Raw genomic sequence first — 16,855 nt, 5'->3', positions numbered from 1 at the left:
GATTCTAATATATAATTATATATCCTAAGAAAGAATCTACCATCAAAACATAGGATTTTCAATAAATGAATCCAAAAATTTATAGAAAGGATTTCTTGATTGTTCTTCATCAAGTTAGGATTCTTTTTCAATATTTGTGGAGCGTTTAGATATGTAAAGCTATTATGGTGAGAAAATAGTCCTTTACGCCCAACATCTACATTTTAGTTAGTAAGATCAAAGATAGCATTTTTATCCCAAAGTCCATGATTTTTGAATTCACTCTATTTTTCTATTGTTGATTCTTGATTTTATTATCGAAATTATGGTACTTCAAAACATTGATGATCTTTGATTTATGGTTCATGCTTATTATACCACTTGGACCCTTTCTAGCTAAAAGTTACTTGAAAACCTTGTCATAGAAATTCATATGCACTATTTTCATAAGTAAAGTAAGTTTCAAAATTTTTAAAAAGTCTTTCAAGAAAGTATATTTTGATTCAAGTGCATTATTTTAGAAGAGTTTCAAGAAAATGTATTATTGCATCAAGATACATATTTTCAGAAAGAAAGTATAAATAATTTCTTAAAGAAAGCATGTTTAACATTAAAAAAAAGAATATCCTAAATTTGAGAAAGAATAGCTAGATTTTTAGAAAAACATAGTCAAGTGTCTTAAAGTTCAGTTCAATTCTAAAGAAGTATTATAGAGCATAGATTTAAAGTATCAGATTTTCAGTTTTTCACCTAAAGTGGAACCTTTTCCCTAAATGGGATATCATATAGTTACTGAATATTATTGCATTATTTTGAGATTAGTATTGAGCATTGAATTGAGTAATGATTCAAATAATTCAAACCCCATAACTATGCCACTAGTGTATGATAGTTTTGTGTTGTTGATTCAGGCAACTTCTTAGAAAGCCCGGTAAGGACTTAAAGATTGGATCCATTAGTTCAATTTGTCTTTTACTCTGACAAGGTATAGTTTGACTTTAGCAACATGAGCAAGATGTTGTATAATCACGATGCTCAAAGTGATGGTTGTCGGTTAGAGAAACTCTCCATGAAAAGTACAATTATATTATTTTTTAGTATTTGCTATTATTGTATATATTCAATTTTAATTTTTTGTTATTAAAGCACTCATGCATGTTTTACTATTTCGTTGCCCTTGTTTCAGTCTATGTTTACTTATTTAATCTCAGTATGTTTAATTTTAGACACTTGTTTCACTCAACTATTTACATAATGTACATTCATGTACCGGTGCTATTCGACGCTGCATCGTTTTATGATGCAGATTCAGATACTCATGACAACAGGCAGATCATTAAGAATGATTTCATCGAACATTGATAAGACTTTCTTACTTTCAGAGGGATCTAATTTATCTTGAGTATTAATAGTTGGTATATATTGTTAGCAGAGTATTCAAGTAGTCCAGATCTTGTCATGGTAACCTATCTTTAGTATGTTGAAGGTTTCATAGACGAGTCAGTCTAGTTATAACTCAAAGCATCTTATCACCATTAGTTCGTACTTCATAGTACACAATTACTAAAACAAGCAACTAATAAAGGAGATAACGACTTTCGAGAGCAAGCCCATTGTATAAGCTCAGGTATTTAAGTGCATCCTTCTCATATCCATCTAGGCCAATGGCTTGTCAAGAAAATACTCGAGTATCCGAATCTCATTTCCTCAAGTACAAAAGTGGACAGACAGGTGAAACCACATGAGAAGAACCTCTTAGTAGAGTCCACTCCCCAGGAAGACTGAATAGCACTTCTTAGTGATTGCTATGGATTCATCAATAACAAAAGAGCGAAAGCAACAAGTACACCAATGTGGTGGTCATACCAAGGAGTCCCAGACAAGGGAGGAAACCACCACCAAAGCCCTCCCCCTAACCTCTCCAATTTTAACTTTCAACCTTCAATTCAGAAATTTTCCAGGAAAAAGAATCCAGTCCCTTCTAAACCAAACTATACTTTTCTTAATTTAAAAAAGACAAGATAAACAATTTTTAATTAAAAAAATACAGATCAATTAAAAAAAGGGCATATTTGCAATGTTTCCAACATAGCATGTTATCAACACACCACCAAATGATGTGGTGCAGTGGATGAGACTGTTATTCCCTTAATTAAAGGTCTCGGGTTCAAGTCGTGAATATGAAAAAATCCTTGATAGGAGCGCTTCTCCCGAATAAGACCCTACACGACCCAAATTCGAAATAATCGGACTCCAAGAAATACTTGAAAGTTGAAATTGGTGGTTCTTAATTCTTTCTGGGGCAAAACTAAACAGGGCAGAGGTTACAGGGACGAAAAAAGGAAATAATAGAAAGACCGAAACTGGAACTCTTCAATCTTCACAATCCCAAAGCCCTTTTTTACTATAAAAGCACTTCAGAAAAATGTTAAGCTGAAATTTCATTCATCTATCAATCGAAGAGTCACAAAGCTCAAAAAAATTACTCAGGAGAATTGATTTTTCGAGAGTGTTCGTGTTCTCTTTGTACTTTTTTCGATATACATGTAGCTTTGCCTAGTTCATCTGGTTGATTCCTCAAGCTGCGATCAGGTAAAAAACCCTAATTCTCTTACTTGTTTCCAAAATTCTCATATGTCACCGCTGTTTTTTGTTTATTAACACTTTTTCTGTGAAAAAAAATTGATCTTTGCTAGTTGGAACCGTCAGTGGCTTGTAATTGGAGTAGATTGTAACTGATGATAGATTTGTCATTTATGTTTAGCTTCATTTGGAAACCTAACTGTGGTTGTTATAAATAGGGTTCTTCTTTCCTTACCCTTTTTGGGTGTAGAGTGATTCTAGAATGACTAGTTTCTTGTTTAAGAATGAAAATTGGTTGTAGGTTATGGGGCTTTACTGTGTAATTGAACATTGGAGGAAGGATTTATGAGGAGTGATGATGATGACTTGTGTAGAAGAGGGTCAAATGGAATTTTTTACCTAAAAGCTTAGTTTGGTTTAGAAGGGACTGGATTCTTTTTCCTGGAAAATTTCTGAATTGAAGGTTGAAAGTTAAAATTGGAGAGGTTAGGGGGAGGGCTTTGGTGGTGGTTTCCTCCCTTGTCTGGGACTCCTTGGTATGACCACCACATTGGTGTACTTGTTGCTTTCGCTCTTTTGTTATTGATGAATCCATAGCAATCACTAAGAAGTGCTATTCAGTCTTCCTGGGGAGTGGACTCTACTAAGAGGTTCTTCTCATGTGATTTCACCTGTCTGTCCACTTTTGTACTGGAGGAAATGAGATTCGGATACTCGAGTATTTTCTTGACAAGCCATTGGCCTGGATGGATATGAGAAGGATGAACTTAAGTACCTGAGCTTAGACAATGGGCTTGCTCTCGAAAGCCGTTAGCTCCTTTATTAGTTGCTTGTTTAGTAATTGTGTACTATGAAGTATGAACTAATGGTGACAAGATGCTTTGAGTTATTCTTTTGAAATTTTGCAATTGAGTGGAAGTTGGAATTGAATATTTTGTGCTCTTTGTTTGTTCTCTTTCTTTATGGTGTTGGATTGGATGTTGCTACAAAGTCATGGGGGCTTTGATATTAGTTATGATTTGCTAGATTTTACTTTGCAATTCTGTGTAGTTTGAGCAAGAAGATGACCAATCCAAATAATGTTGAGCTGGAGGCAGCAAAGTTTCTGCACAAGCTTATTCAAGAGTCTAAGGATGAGCCGACTAAATTGGCTACAAAGCTTTATGTGGTGTGTATACATCTCTTATGTTGTATGTTTTCCAAAATTCTAGTATTTACCTGTATTAAGTTGTACTACTCATGACTCAGATTTTACAACATATGAGATCCAGCGGGAAGGAGAGCTCAATGCCTTATCAAGTAATATCAAGGTATAGCGTCTTAAACTCCATCCATATATTTAGAGCATCATAGAATTTATTGCATATTTCCCGCCTTCAATCATCTTTCTGTTCAATAATTGTTTTTTCAATCATTATATTATTGTACTTTCCAGCTATGATGGGAAAGTATAACTGTCACAGTATAATGGTAGTTGCCCATGATACTATGCCTCCTGGATTAACAAAAATGCATCCTAGTGCTGTGGTTGGCTGGCTGACGCTAGAAGCTACTAAATATTGATTGTGATATAGTTCAGAGTTCTCGATACTCATCTCTGACATGCTGTACTGTTACAGTTTTCTTGACTTCCCTAATTTCTCTTTTGTTGATTCAAGGGCAATGGAGACTGTCGTCAAGCAACATGGTCTTGACATTGAGGCTTTAATGTCCTCGCGTCTTCCTGTGTCTGCTGCAGCACAAGCAGGAGAAGCTGCATCATCACAAGTAGCTGGTAGAATGATACTTGTTGCACTTCAATGCACTTCACTAATATGTATTGGCAAGAAGTCCAAGCCATGTCTTGCTGGCTATTTTTATATTTTACGAATCGAGTGTTATTGCAGGATCTTCACAGAGGCCAGGGGTTAATAGAGACTCTAAAGCAAATTTTCTGGGAAATGAGATGGTTAGCGGTCCAAGCGGCAGCGGACATGGTATTTATCAAGCATCTGCACCCCACATAAGTGGTAAGTACAACGATTTGTCTGCTAACTTGCAACTTGCAAGCATGGCAAATCATTCATATTGTCTAGTGTTGGGGAAACTAAAATATTCACCGAACAAAAAAGAAGATTACAATTTGATAAAACATATGTAGATGGCCAATATGCATTTGGAACTGTGCATTTTCTACATAAAATTAGGAAGGAGAAGAAAATGAAACAACAGATAACCATGTCTTGTCGCCAAAGGTTTGTAGTAGCTTGGTTTGTAAGCGATTTAATGCTATTTCTTGATCATGTTATTAAACCACTTTGATGTATGACACATATCAAGTAACAGTCCTACTCCCAAAGGATGGCTTGGTGGTCAAAAAGTTGGGGTACAACTTCGAGAACCACAAAATGAATATTAGAAATGCAACACTAGTTGAATTCTTCCTATATGTCTAAGCTTTGGTGGATGGAGTTACTAGATACTTATGTTGTGGGAGGGAGCATGTATTTGGTGGATTAGTTGATGTGTAGTGGTGTACGCAAGTGTGAACACATCTTTTACTCAAAAAAATCAGGGTGGCTTACTATTGAAGCCTTGTTTTTGTAGATAAATTGGAACTTGAGAGTCAACAATATTTAAGTTGTTGGACGGGTTCCTATTTTGCATAAGGAGTGAGTGAGTGCAGCACCCAAGGGTGTGGTTAACGAAGTGGGAGGAGAACCAAGAGGTCTCAAGATCAAATCCTAGCGGAGACGAAAACACTAGGTGATTTCTTTTCATCTTCCTGATAATATAAGTGGTATAGCAAAAAGTAGAGAAACCTAGGTTAAAATGTGGTTTTCCACAAAAGACCTTTTACCTATCTATTTATTAAAAAGTGCCATTCAATCATTAATCCAAAAAAGAATCTCATAGTACACTAAAATGAAATCAGAGACATGATATTCTCCACATGTGCAAAAACATTTTCGATCACTTAAAAATCTCTCCTATTTGTCTTCCTTCATATTACCCACATAAGAGCTAGTGGGGCTATCTGTTGTGCCCAGAGTCTTCTCTCCCTTGTAGAAATCCAGCTACATAATGCCAATTTTATTGTAGTTGGAATGACCTACTGTATTCTAAACCAATTCAGAACTTCCACCAAATGTAGTAACTACTTGACAATGTAATAAGAGGCGATCTACATCTTCTCTTGAACATCTATACATATAGCACCAACTGACACATGTGTGATCTTCCTCTTCCTTCCTTTTATGTTAAGTACACAAAGAAGCACACTCTTTTGGTCACTCTGGTAGCCAAATTGTGAGATGCAGGAACACCATTTCATCCTGCACGATCTCATCAATAGTTTTTGGTAGTATGATTCTACTGAGAATTGTCCATCTCTCCCCATCTCCCTCATCTCATTCATTTGCAATGTGTTCCTGTTTATATGGTAATCCTACTAGGTTCTGCTATTGACCCATTTCCCAAATATTGCAAGTTTCTCTTAAATGTGGGATTCCAATGTAACAAAAAAAAGAAAAGCACCCGTCATGTACTTGCACCACCAATACTATCTTGCTCGAGACTCTTTATACTTGTACATTAGGCAAGTAATTTTCAGCATGTTCTCTCTACACCACCTATCACGCAAAAGCTTATTTTGCTTCAGTAACGTGGCCGCTGAAGTCTTTGCATTCCTTCATAAATGCACCTCCAAAGTCTATGCCCGAATGGAAATCTTTGCATCCCTCTATGCATCTTTTGGACAATTTTGTTAGAGAGGAACAAAGCTTGCTTTGAAGGGAAGGGTACTCACATTAGTTTAATAAATAGTTTGAATCAGTATATGGATTTATTGGATATGCTTGGAAGAAGAGGGTAGGAGGCTGCCTTTTGTTTTATGGTGTTTTGTTTCTTCTCCTGTACCTTCTTGGTACCATTTAATAAAATCTCTTACCTTATCAAAAAGAAAGGTTACGCCTGAATGGAAAGTTGATCTTTCTAGTCTTCCATTCCCCCTTGGCACTTGACAGCACCATACTTTTCTGCCATCACTACCCTTAAAAACGTGCTCCTCCATCCCAAATCTTCATGTCCATTTTTCTAACAGAACTTTGTTGAACTCCTTGAGGTCTTTCACTCTGAGTCACTCAAGCCCATCCCACTTTTTCGGGGATGTGACAGCCTCTAATCAGTTATCTTACTAGTTACTATAAGTATATTGCCTGGTTCCATATGTTTCATCCCAAAGGAAATTTCTCTGGAGTGTTTCTAGAGTTTTACTTGATTTGACTCGAATCCTGAACCTGATCTTGAATTTGACACTGGTTAATGATGCTGGGGGGGGATTTTCTATTTTCATCAATGCTAGCCCAGTTGAGACTTGTTCATGCCCAATCCCGATGGGCCCTTGACTTGCCCCTATTTAACCTCCTTTATAATTCACCTGTCTTCCCCAGTCCTTTTAATCTTACATAATAACAAATAAAGTTTAAAGAAAGTTAGCTCTTTATTTGTTTATCTCACCCTTCTTTCTTTTTTTTCGATTTTCATTTTGACAATACTCTTTCGCTTTCATGAATGTTTGTTATGTCATTAGCACTGGCCATTCTAAGTGTAGGAGCAATGTTGATATCGCCTGTTGAGCTGAGTGCAAAATTTCCCCTATCAGGAGAGATGAAAACTAGTTGTACATTCAGGGTAGTTTAATGTCGTAAAGTGCTACTCTAATTCAGGTACAGGTGTCAAACTTCCTGTAATGGCGCCTCCTGCTTCTAATTCATCTCAGCCAGTAGAGGCAGGAATTTCAAGTCCAATGCAGTTTGGAAGTCCTTCAATTGATAATCATGGTTATGCTGCAAAATTGCACAAAGATGGAAGCACAGAACCTTTCTCTGGTCCCACCTCGGCTGATCTTGTTGTTGGCAGAACTGCAGCGGGAAGAGCACTAGAGCATGAAGGAGGATCTAATATGTTAGGAAATGCTAGCAAGATCAGTCAGGTACTTATTTTCCTTCTTTCCTTATAATGGGTTGTTGGTTGTTGAACAGTTTTGTAAATGTGTCATCTGATAATTACTATGTTTATGACATTCTATCTTGATTTGACATAAACAAGTCTACGTTTATTGTATTGATTAAAAAGGTAAGTGGTTACTTTTGATGAAGGATTCACGTTGTTTCTGCATTTGGTTACTACTTAATAGCAGCTCTACTTGCAACTTTGGCCCAGTACTAAAGTGACTGGAAACTCCTTTACTTTTTTCCCTGATAGTTAAGGTTTAGGGAGGGGGGTTCTTAGAAATGCCATGCTTCACATGCAGTGTTATTAGAAGAACTGACTACTGTAATGCTGGACATTTTATGTGATTTGATTCCTGGCAGTGGGAATTATGTTCATATGTTATCTATGTGGGGAACATGCAGACACAACCAACCATCTCTTTTTACATTGCAATTGGACTAATCAGATTTGGAAAATCTTCATTAATTTGAGGAGGGGATCAGATGAGTGATGCCAGGAAATATGAAGGAGATACTAGACAGTTGGGCCAGAGTGGGAATTTAATCCCACCAGAAGGAGAGATGGAGGATTGTCCCAGCATGTATATGGTGGTCTGTGTGGAGAGAGAAATCAGAGGTGTTATGAGGATAAGCAATGCAATATCCAGAAGTTGAAAATTGTTTACCCCTTTATTAATTTTGTTAGTTTTGGTGTAAACAGGATATTTAAGTAGAAACTGAAGATATTTTTGATGTTTTAGACCACATGTAAGAAGGAACATAGACGGGAAGCTTTCCTCTATTTTGTAATGTCTATTTTGGGGGACTATACAGTTGGTAAAGTATACCTGTTAATATATAGAATGTTAGCATTATATAAAAAAAAAGAGATCCATCGGAGGAATATGGAGACTAGTTGAAGTACTGAGTGTCCCGATTTCGAGCACTATCATAGAAAACAGTGAGCACTCCTGCCAAAGGCCAGTCTACATATAGATATTTGGTTATACCTTGTCTTAACTGGGGATACTGTTATGGTTTACCAAATTGCTCCTTTAACTAGGTAACAAGTGATGATTTGGAACCAGCTAATACAGAAGTCTAGGCAAAATTAAAGGGCCAGGATAACATGATTTTTTTCGTGTATCTTCACGTGTAACATCTGTTTTATAATTTATTTAGTTGCATTTTCATCATCAATACAAGTTCCTAAGATTAGGAGAAGATTTCCAGATCGAGGATTACAACATTTGGTTAACTAGTGTAAACACTTATCTTTATTATTATCACAGGTATGCTGTGAGCACCAATAGAAGGATCTCCAAAACACTGAACTTCATTATTCTTGTCTCTTGTAGTTGTTAGGAATCCTTTCCTTAGCTTTTCAAGTTGGGGGAGTTTTGATCTTCTTTCCAATTATTGCTTGAGTTGGACTGCATAGAACAGAGAACCTTTTACTATGTTTAGGCTTCTCGATTTCGAGGAACACAATAGATTAAGTGATAGTATGTAGTTGGTTTTCTTTTTCAGCAGTATCCGTTTCTCTGTGCTTCATCTTTGCCTTAATTTGTTTGTGTTAACAGGGGGGCATGCCCAACAATGTCCCAGAGAAGAGTATACTTAGAAGTGAAACAATCAGAGATGCAGGGATGTTGTCTGTTGCTGCTCAGGCTCCTGTATCTACCATGCCTTTCAAAGAACATCATTTGAAACAGCTTAGGGCACAATGTCTTGTGTTTTTGGCTTTTAGGTATGTAGGATAATGAGTTAGATTCTAGTGTTTGTCATTATGCAAAGAAGTTTTTGCTTCCGGCTGCCACAGTTTTCAATAACTCCTCACTTGTAGGAATGGTTTAATGCCAAAGAAGCTTCATCTTGAAATTGCACTTGGAAACTTCTATCCGAAAGAAGGTATCTGCTGCTTAATAGCTCTATTTTTTTCTTGCTCTGATTCAAATGTTATATAATCTGTGTCATGTGCTAATATATGGTGTTCTATAGATCGCAGAGAATTGGTTGACCATAAAGGAAGGGAGCAACTGGTTACTGACCAAGGCAGTGCATCTGAAGTCACACGGACATTTGGAGGAGCTGGCGAAACTGACAGGCTTTCTTCTGGTCCTACACCTTCTGGAATTCTTACTGATACAAATTCGTCAATGGAGGCTGAGAATGCAAACTTGATGGAAGATAAAAATAGTCAGCTTGATCCTTCTGAGCATGCTGACGAAAGGAGACCTCAAAGAAAAATGAGAATGATTCAGGATGCTGAAATGTCCATCCAGGATGCTACAGAATCACAGGCATCTGCTCTTAGAGGAGTTCTGACTGATCCGAAATCCTTTCCTCCCTATAATCATGAGAATGCTCCTGCAAATACTGAACAACTTGGAATGTTTCCTCAAGCTTCCTCTGTTATGGGCACAAGCAAGCAAATGAAGCCTGATCTGAGTGGTAGGAGTGGAACTGAGGCTTCAAAGGTATCACCACCTGCCTCTGCCAATACCCATGGATTGGGTCTGCTAGTGAGAGATAATCATACTGGTCATTCTCAAAATCTTGTTGATAGCAATGCTCAAGGAAATCGACATGCTGATAGTAACTTGCCTAGTTTACCCTTGAGGCAACAGTGGAAATCTGTTCCTGGAGTAATTAATCAGAGTCCTACAATGATGCAAGTGAAGGATTCAAATATAACGCTGAAAAATCTGTCACAAGGTCTGAATAATATAAGAATTTCACCTCTTATCTATTTCCTTACGAAAGATCACCTTTCCCCCTTTTATTTGGATTTGGTTTTAGCTTTGGGGATCTAAGTAAAACGAACTTCTGTTATAACTTCCATGCACAGATGCAGATTCGACCTTTGTTTTTCTTGCTTTTCTTTTTCTTTGCCATTATGGTATGGTCAAATCCCCCCCATGGGATTGATGTTCCTGTGTGCTGAGTGTACATACATATTTCTCTTTGTATGATTAGTTACTGTTCTAACATCTGCACATTAAGTTCTAACATCTGTGCACCAAGTTCATTTACAGTGCAAGAAACAGATCAAGAGGATGATAATATTTCAGCATCCACAGATAGGTTATCATCTCCAAGGCATACAATGCTGGAGAAATGGATTCTGGATCAACGGAAAAGGAAGCTTATTAGTGAACAGAAATGGTCGAAAAAACAGCAAAAAACAGACGAAAGAATTGCTGCTTCTGCTGAGAAGTTGAAGGTTTGTTATTGAAAATCCTTCTTCCTTATGAGATGCAATGCTCTTATCAGAATTTCATGTAGACTGAATTTTGGGGTGAGCTTTGTTGATACTGATTAGATTGGGTACTGTCTTAAGGCTTACTTCTGGTGGAACTTGATTCCATATTAGCTTCTTCATGAGAGTTTGTACTTGTAGATAAGATCATAAGATCCTATCTATTCATCTAGGGTGTGACTGGCTTAGTGGTCAATGAAGAGGGTTGAGAACCATGAGGTCTCAGGTTCAAATTCCAGCAGAGGTGAAGACACTAGGTGATATCTTCCCATCTATCTAAGCTATGGTGAACAGAGTTACCTGGGACTTGTGCTGGTGAGAAGTATTAGGTATCCGATGTAATTAGTTGAGATGCGCGCAAGCTGGTTCCGACACCACAATTATTTTTCTTAAAATGATAATATTTACTTATCTTTTCAAAAGGTGGTCTGCACTTCCAGGTGGGAAAGAATTCAATTGACTTTGTTTCCGTCATTGGGTGGGGGGTGGGTGAGTTTACGGTAATTGAATGTACTGTTTGCTCAATGTTCAGGACTCATAGAATCCTCATGTTATGTCAGGATTTCTTCTTTGGCTTGACTAGAACTTTCATTCACCTAAAACCACCAAGATGCATAAGCAGTGTATACACTTCTTTTTTTTGGAGGGCTGGGGTGGGGTGGGGTGGCAGGTAATTGAATGTACTGTTTGCTCAATGTTCAGGACTCATAGAATCCTCATGTTATGTCAGGATTTCTTCTTTGGCTTGACTAGAACTTTCATTCACCTAAAAACCACCAAGATGCATAAGCAGTGTATACACTTCTTTTTTTTGGAGGGGTGGGTGGGGTGGGGTGGCAGCTCTTACCTTGTCAATGGAACTCGTGATTTAGCTGGTGCAGTTTTTAAGTAGAGCAATAAAACTTTCTGAATCTTCTCATGTTATGCCATTTGCTCAGGAGTTTTTGATGCTATTAGAACAACATATATTCCTTTTTCTACTGTTCACTTTGAGAACCAAAGTTATTTATATCCTTCATTGCCTAAGCACTGCATTGGATATATACAAAGTTACTCTTCATAAAAAATTCCAGAGATTCTCAATTGTTTCTTAATTCCATTTTGAAATGGTCAAAGCAACTGCCAACTGTGTAGGCTGTGCAGATGAAGAAAAACTGTTTAGTTGGTCATTTTTCTACCTTAGCTGCAAAATGTTAAATTAAACTGCATAATGAGCGCAAAATGATGTCATTGATGCCAAAATAATAAGCAATTGAAGCTGGCATCAATGACTTTAATGTTGCATAGGTCTTTTCTTTATGGATCTTGAGTGCGTCTATGACTTACTTTATCCCCTAAAAAAAGGATTTCATTAAACCTTTGCATAAGCTATTTTTGATGCTTTAGACCCGAAGATTTTTGAGAAGTAGACTTGCTTGTATTTTTGGATATTTCTACATCCCATGAGAATTGGGTACTTATACATGGAATCCTATGACTAATTAAGGAAAGAGAATCAATACAATAAAATACAATGGAATAACATATTCTATTCTCCCATTATTGAGCTTTTCTATCAACAATATCCTCCAATCAACACAAACCATTTGATGATATGTTCTTCCAGCATGTGATACACATGTGAGAACTATTATAAGCATCTTTAATGTCCGTAGATTGCTACGACCTGATTTATTTGACAATGACTCTTACATCCCGGTTAAGATCGCTCGCATGTGATAAATACTTGTCTTCATTTATGTGGCAGGAATCTGTGAGCTCCTCTGAGGATATCTCTGCAAAAACAAAAAGTGTCATTGAGCTGAAAAAGCTTCAATTGCTGGAGCTGCAGCGTCGTTTACGGAGGTAATCAGTCTTGGCTTACTTACTTTTTATGCATATCTAGATTTAGGGGTGGCTAATCATCCCCAACCCGCTCACTTCGTATACGGGTTGGGTCATTACCCATTTGTTTAAGTTGACCCAACGGGTTGAGTTAGAAATGACCCATCAAACAATTGGGTCAAAATGAGTCAAAGTACTGCAACCCGAGGGTCAAAATGTAACCCAACCCAAACAAGCAAATCATATTAGTAAAAGGAATTGTTTCTTGAAACCCAGTTCTTTTTCATGGGAAACAAGTCTAATTGATTAAAGGTAATTAAGCTAGTTAATCTAAGAAGTTTGATCTATTAATCATTTTAATCAAGGATCAAATGAAATTATAAAAAAGTACTACTATTAGGAAGATGCATGGTTGGGCCACAATACTCTTAAAGAGTAGATCTCAGATATTTTTAGAATACCAACTCTCAACACAATGTAGTAATTGCAAAATTTTATTCAACAATAAGGGTGGACTCTCTTTCTTAGAAGGAATGTAAATGATTGGGAACTAGAACTAGTATGTCTCTTGCTTCAGCTGCTAAGCAACAGAGTGTTGGGCTGCAACAAAGCTGATTCTATTAGATGGAAGGACCATTCCGAAGGTCTCTTTATGGTCAGAAGCTGCTACACAGAGCTGGATTTAAGTAACAACAGGGTTTTTTGGCCTTGGAATTTTTTTTTTGGCTCAGCTAGGCACCTTTGAAGGTCTCTTGCTTCTCTTAGATTGTGGCTAGAGAGGTTTGCCTCACTCATTCCAACCTTCGAAAGAGGAAAATTCAGCTTTGTAGTAGGTTCCCCATGTGTGAAGAGCACTCTGAGGATGTTGGCTACTTCTTTTGCATTGTAGAGTTACTACTCAGTTGTGGGGCATGTTTTTGTCAGTCTTACGCATGTCTACTACCATCAACTTCAATATACCCACACCTCATCCATCTACAGGACCAAAGTTGTTTGGCAACACCCTCCACGTCCTTACTCACTTTTGTCTCTTGCAAGCAATAAACATCAGCCCTCCATTTCAATCAAGATCTCTTAACAAGATTCAACATTACTAGACAATATTTTTACTTTCATTTGAGTGTCAGAGTAAGAGCTCTCTCTCTGTTCCTCACTCCTTCCATTTCCTCATTCAGGCTGGACTGTAAGTTCTTCAATTCATTCTTTGCCAATACCTCTGTGTCTAGGTGTTGACACTGTGCTATGAGCAATCTGCCCCTTTTCTCTCCATCACAGCTTTCCTTTCACCAAGTCTCATCAATAATGCATGTGTTCCCCTGAAACCTTCAAAAGACAAAAGCTACTCTGTATGTCATGGTCAACTCCAAAATATGAGAATTAACCCAGCTGGATGCTTCAATCTTGCTATCAGTTGGTTCCCTGGATTTTGAGTGGCTAATGTCAACATCGTGAGTTTGTTGTAGCCACATGTCTACATTTGGAGTCTTTTGTATCCCTGATCCCTCCCCAATTTCTTTTGTTTGGCCACCCTTACTGTCTTCTGTGATAATTGGTTATGAATCCCTTTGTTGGTTGTTGGAATTTTTGCCTTGAGAGAAACAGAAGGTTCGATGTTTTCCTCCATGGGCGATGATTCCCAGCTGCTAAGAACTGAGTTGCCAACTCCTTTAAACCACTTAGCCCTTCTAAAAGCCTTCCCCCCCTGCCCCATACGTGCCATAATTTTCTTTTTCTTGACATGATCAGCAGTGCTAATATATTTTTGGCCCAAATTGGAAGTTGGGTTTTGTTCAATATTGAGAGAGCTATGGCCAGCTTTTCATTTAAAGATCTGCTGGCCTCCCCATGTGCCCTCTGCATCAACACGTGTTGTGACAGCTGCGCTGTCTGCTGCTGGTCTGCTTAAAAGAGGCTCCTCCTCTTTATCCAGCAGTTTTATCTCGCGACTGCTGGATAAAATCTTCTCCTGCCAACACCTTGACCAGCCCTTGACTACTTGCCTATTTGAGATGATTTCTTACTTGTGTCTCCTCTTCTGTGTCTACCCAGCCACCACAATGGTCTCCAATGGCCTTGAAGACTTTCTGGTCCCAAAATTGTAGTGGTAGACCAACAATTCTAACCCAAGTAGAGCTAGGTTTTCTCCTCCCACTAGCTGTACCTCTCGTCAGATTCCACCATTAAAGAGTTACTGGAGAGTTCTTCCAGTCCCAATCTCCTTTGGCTACTTGCTTTCCCGTGGACCTGGGATCAAACTCAAATAGGAAGTAGGCCATCTCATAGATGTTCAATTCATGTGCTTGCTTCCACAATTTATTAGCCCATCCCCTGATTTCTGATAAAGTTGGTGTCTCACCGATTTTAGCCTCAAAAGCTCTTTGAAACTTCACTGCACTCCTCTGGGCTGTCATTAATGCATATTCTATCCCCCTGCTTTATTATCTTCTCTGCCTCTGATTCTTTACACCCTTTATTAGCCCATTTAGTACTCTTAAGCATCTCAGCATAAGGAATGTTTCTGTCCATCAACTTGTGTTTCCCAAAGTTAACCACATTCCTGTGGCTATTGATAAATCTCCCCACTTTTTCCGCAATATTTATCCATCCTAAATTAAACGTCAATTCAGGGATGATAATAACTGCCCTCCTTCGCCTCTCACATTTTGTTATAGTTCCTAGAGTAGAACACTTCTGAGAAGACATCTTTTTTCTTCCACCGCTTCACCATATTCCCATTTGTCCGGGATGCTTCTTGGAAGACCTGAGTAATCCATCCCAGAGGCTCCACATTAAACATTGTTCTCGTAGAATTTCTGTTTCTTTCTGCTCAGTTTTACCATTCCCTCACCGTTCCAGCTGTTCTCGTGATGTCATAGGCCTTGAAGCCTACCACAAAATAAATGCTGTTGTCCATCTTTACTCTGTCAAAAGAAGAAAGAAAGAAAGAGGAGAAAAATTCCAGCGATCAGAAGGATTACCGGAAAGGGAGGGGGAGAGAGAGAGAGAGAGAGAAAGACCAACAGGGCTGAGACTTTTCCTCGATAATTGTGCCGGGGAGAATAGTAATCAAACTATACTTCTTAAAAATCATATTTTCGGAAGAAAAAACACTCTTGACAAATAAACCAGTAGGTGTATACATTGTCATAGTATGTGAACATGTTCTTGTATTATACAGTCTCCGGTGGTTCTCTGGAGCGTTGGTGCTTCTTCTTAAGCTGGTGTTAAAATGCATGTCATAATTGCAGTATATGAACATATTCTTATAACTACAGATAGACTTTGGTAGTTCTCTGGGAAGCATGTATTTCTTAAAACTGGTGGTCTCGCACTCCTGTTCTTACCTCTGGTAGCCAAGTTTATTAATATCGCTTGCAACTGTTTAGGTTCTTTCAAGTCACATCACCCTTTATTGTTTCACATTATCTGTCCAATTCTTGTGACCTTGTGACAATCTTTTGGCAGTGAAATTCTCTATGATTTTTTCAAGCCAGTAGCAACTGACATGGAGCGTTTAAAATCAATCAAGAAGCACAGAATTGGAAGGAAATCAAAGCAATTTGAAAGATATGAACAAAGAATGAAGGAGGAACGTCAAAAGAGATTTCGTGAGAGACAGAAGGAGTTTTTCAGTGAGATTGAAGTTCATAGGTATGCACTTACTTTCATCCTTAGGGTTAATCATATGACTTTGCTCCTTTAACAGTGAAAGATTAATGACTTCTTTTCTGATTTACTTATTTTTGTTTTCTTTGAATTATTCTGAACTCCAGGGAAAGATTGGAAGATGTATTCAAAATGAAGAGAGAACGCTGGAAAGGTTTCAATAAGGGTGCGAAGGAGTTCCATAAAAGGAAGGAACGGATACATCGTGAGAAGATTGACAGGATCCAACGTGAGAAGATTAATTTACTGAAAATCAATGATGTTGAGGGATACCTTCGAATGGTTCAGGTATGGCCTGTCTAATTTCTCTGCCAGGACTGTACTTTGTTCCACTTATCTTGATGATTACTTTCATTCTGCTTCTAGGATGCAAAGTCGGATCGTGTTAACAAACTACTAAAAGAGACGGAAAAGTACCTCCAAAAGCTTGGATCCAAATTAAAGGAGGCCAAATCAATTGCAAGAAAATTCGAGACCGACATGGGTGATAATAGAAACTCAGGTGTGGTTGAGGAGGATGAAATTGACTTTGGTGATGCGGATGAAACAGACCAGGCTAAGGTTCTTT

The 16,855-nt window shown here is 37.9% G+C and overlaps 1 protein-coding gene across 1 annotated transcript in view; it reads left to right on the top strand.

Moving 5' to 3' along the window:
- Positions 1 to 2,393: 2,393 nt before the first annotated feature.
- LOC102584530 (chromatin structure-remodeling complex protein SYD) overlaps positions 2,394 to 16,855 on the top strand; it is a 33,265-nt gene continuing 18,803 nt past the window's right edge. The window contains exons 1-14 of the mRNA XM_006354193.2: positions 2,394 to 2,571; positions 3,613 to 3,730; positions 3,811 to 3,872; positions 4,221 to 4,336; positions 4,449 to 4,571; positions 7,269 to 7,534; positions 9,119 to 9,285; positions 9,382 to 9,446; positions 9,537 to 10,253; positions 10,574 to 10,761; positions 12,545 to 12,642; positions 16,087 to 16,272; positions 16,395 to 16,575; positions 16,654 to 16,848. Of these exons, the coding sequence (XP_006354255.1) occupies positions 3,626 to 3,730; positions 3,811 to 3,872; positions 4,221 to 4,336; positions 4,449 to 4,571; positions 7,269 to 7,534; positions 9,119 to 9,285; positions 9,382 to 9,446; positions 9,537 to 10,253; positions 10,574 to 10,761; positions 12,545 to 12,642; positions 16,087 to 16,272; positions 16,395 to 16,575; positions 16,654 to 16,848 (2,469 nt within the window). The 5' untranslated portion in view covers positions 2,394 to 2,571; positions 3,613 to 3,625. The remainder of the gene's footprint in view (positions 2,572 to 3,612; positions 3,731 to 3,810; positions 3,873 to 4,220; positions 4,337 to 4,448; positions 4,572 to 7,268; positions 7,535 to 9,118; positions 9,286 to 9,381; positions 9,447 to 9,536; positions 10,254 to 10,573; positions 10,762 to 12,544; positions 12,643 to 16,086; positions 16,273 to 16,394; positions 16,576 to 16,653; positions 16,849 to 16,855) is intronic.

This window comes from Solanum tuberosum, unplaced genomic scaffold (assembly GCF_000226075.1).
Source record: "Solanum tuberosum cultivar DM 1-3 516 R44 unplaced genomic scaffold, SolTub_3.0 scf00168, whole genome shotgun sequence".
Classification (NCBI taxonomy): Eukaryota; Viridiplantae; Streptophyta; class Magnoliopsida; order Solanales; family Solanaceae; genus Solanum; species Solanum tuberosum.
Note: the sequence above shows the minus strand (reverse complement) of the source record. Positions and strands in the feature narration are given on the sequence as shown.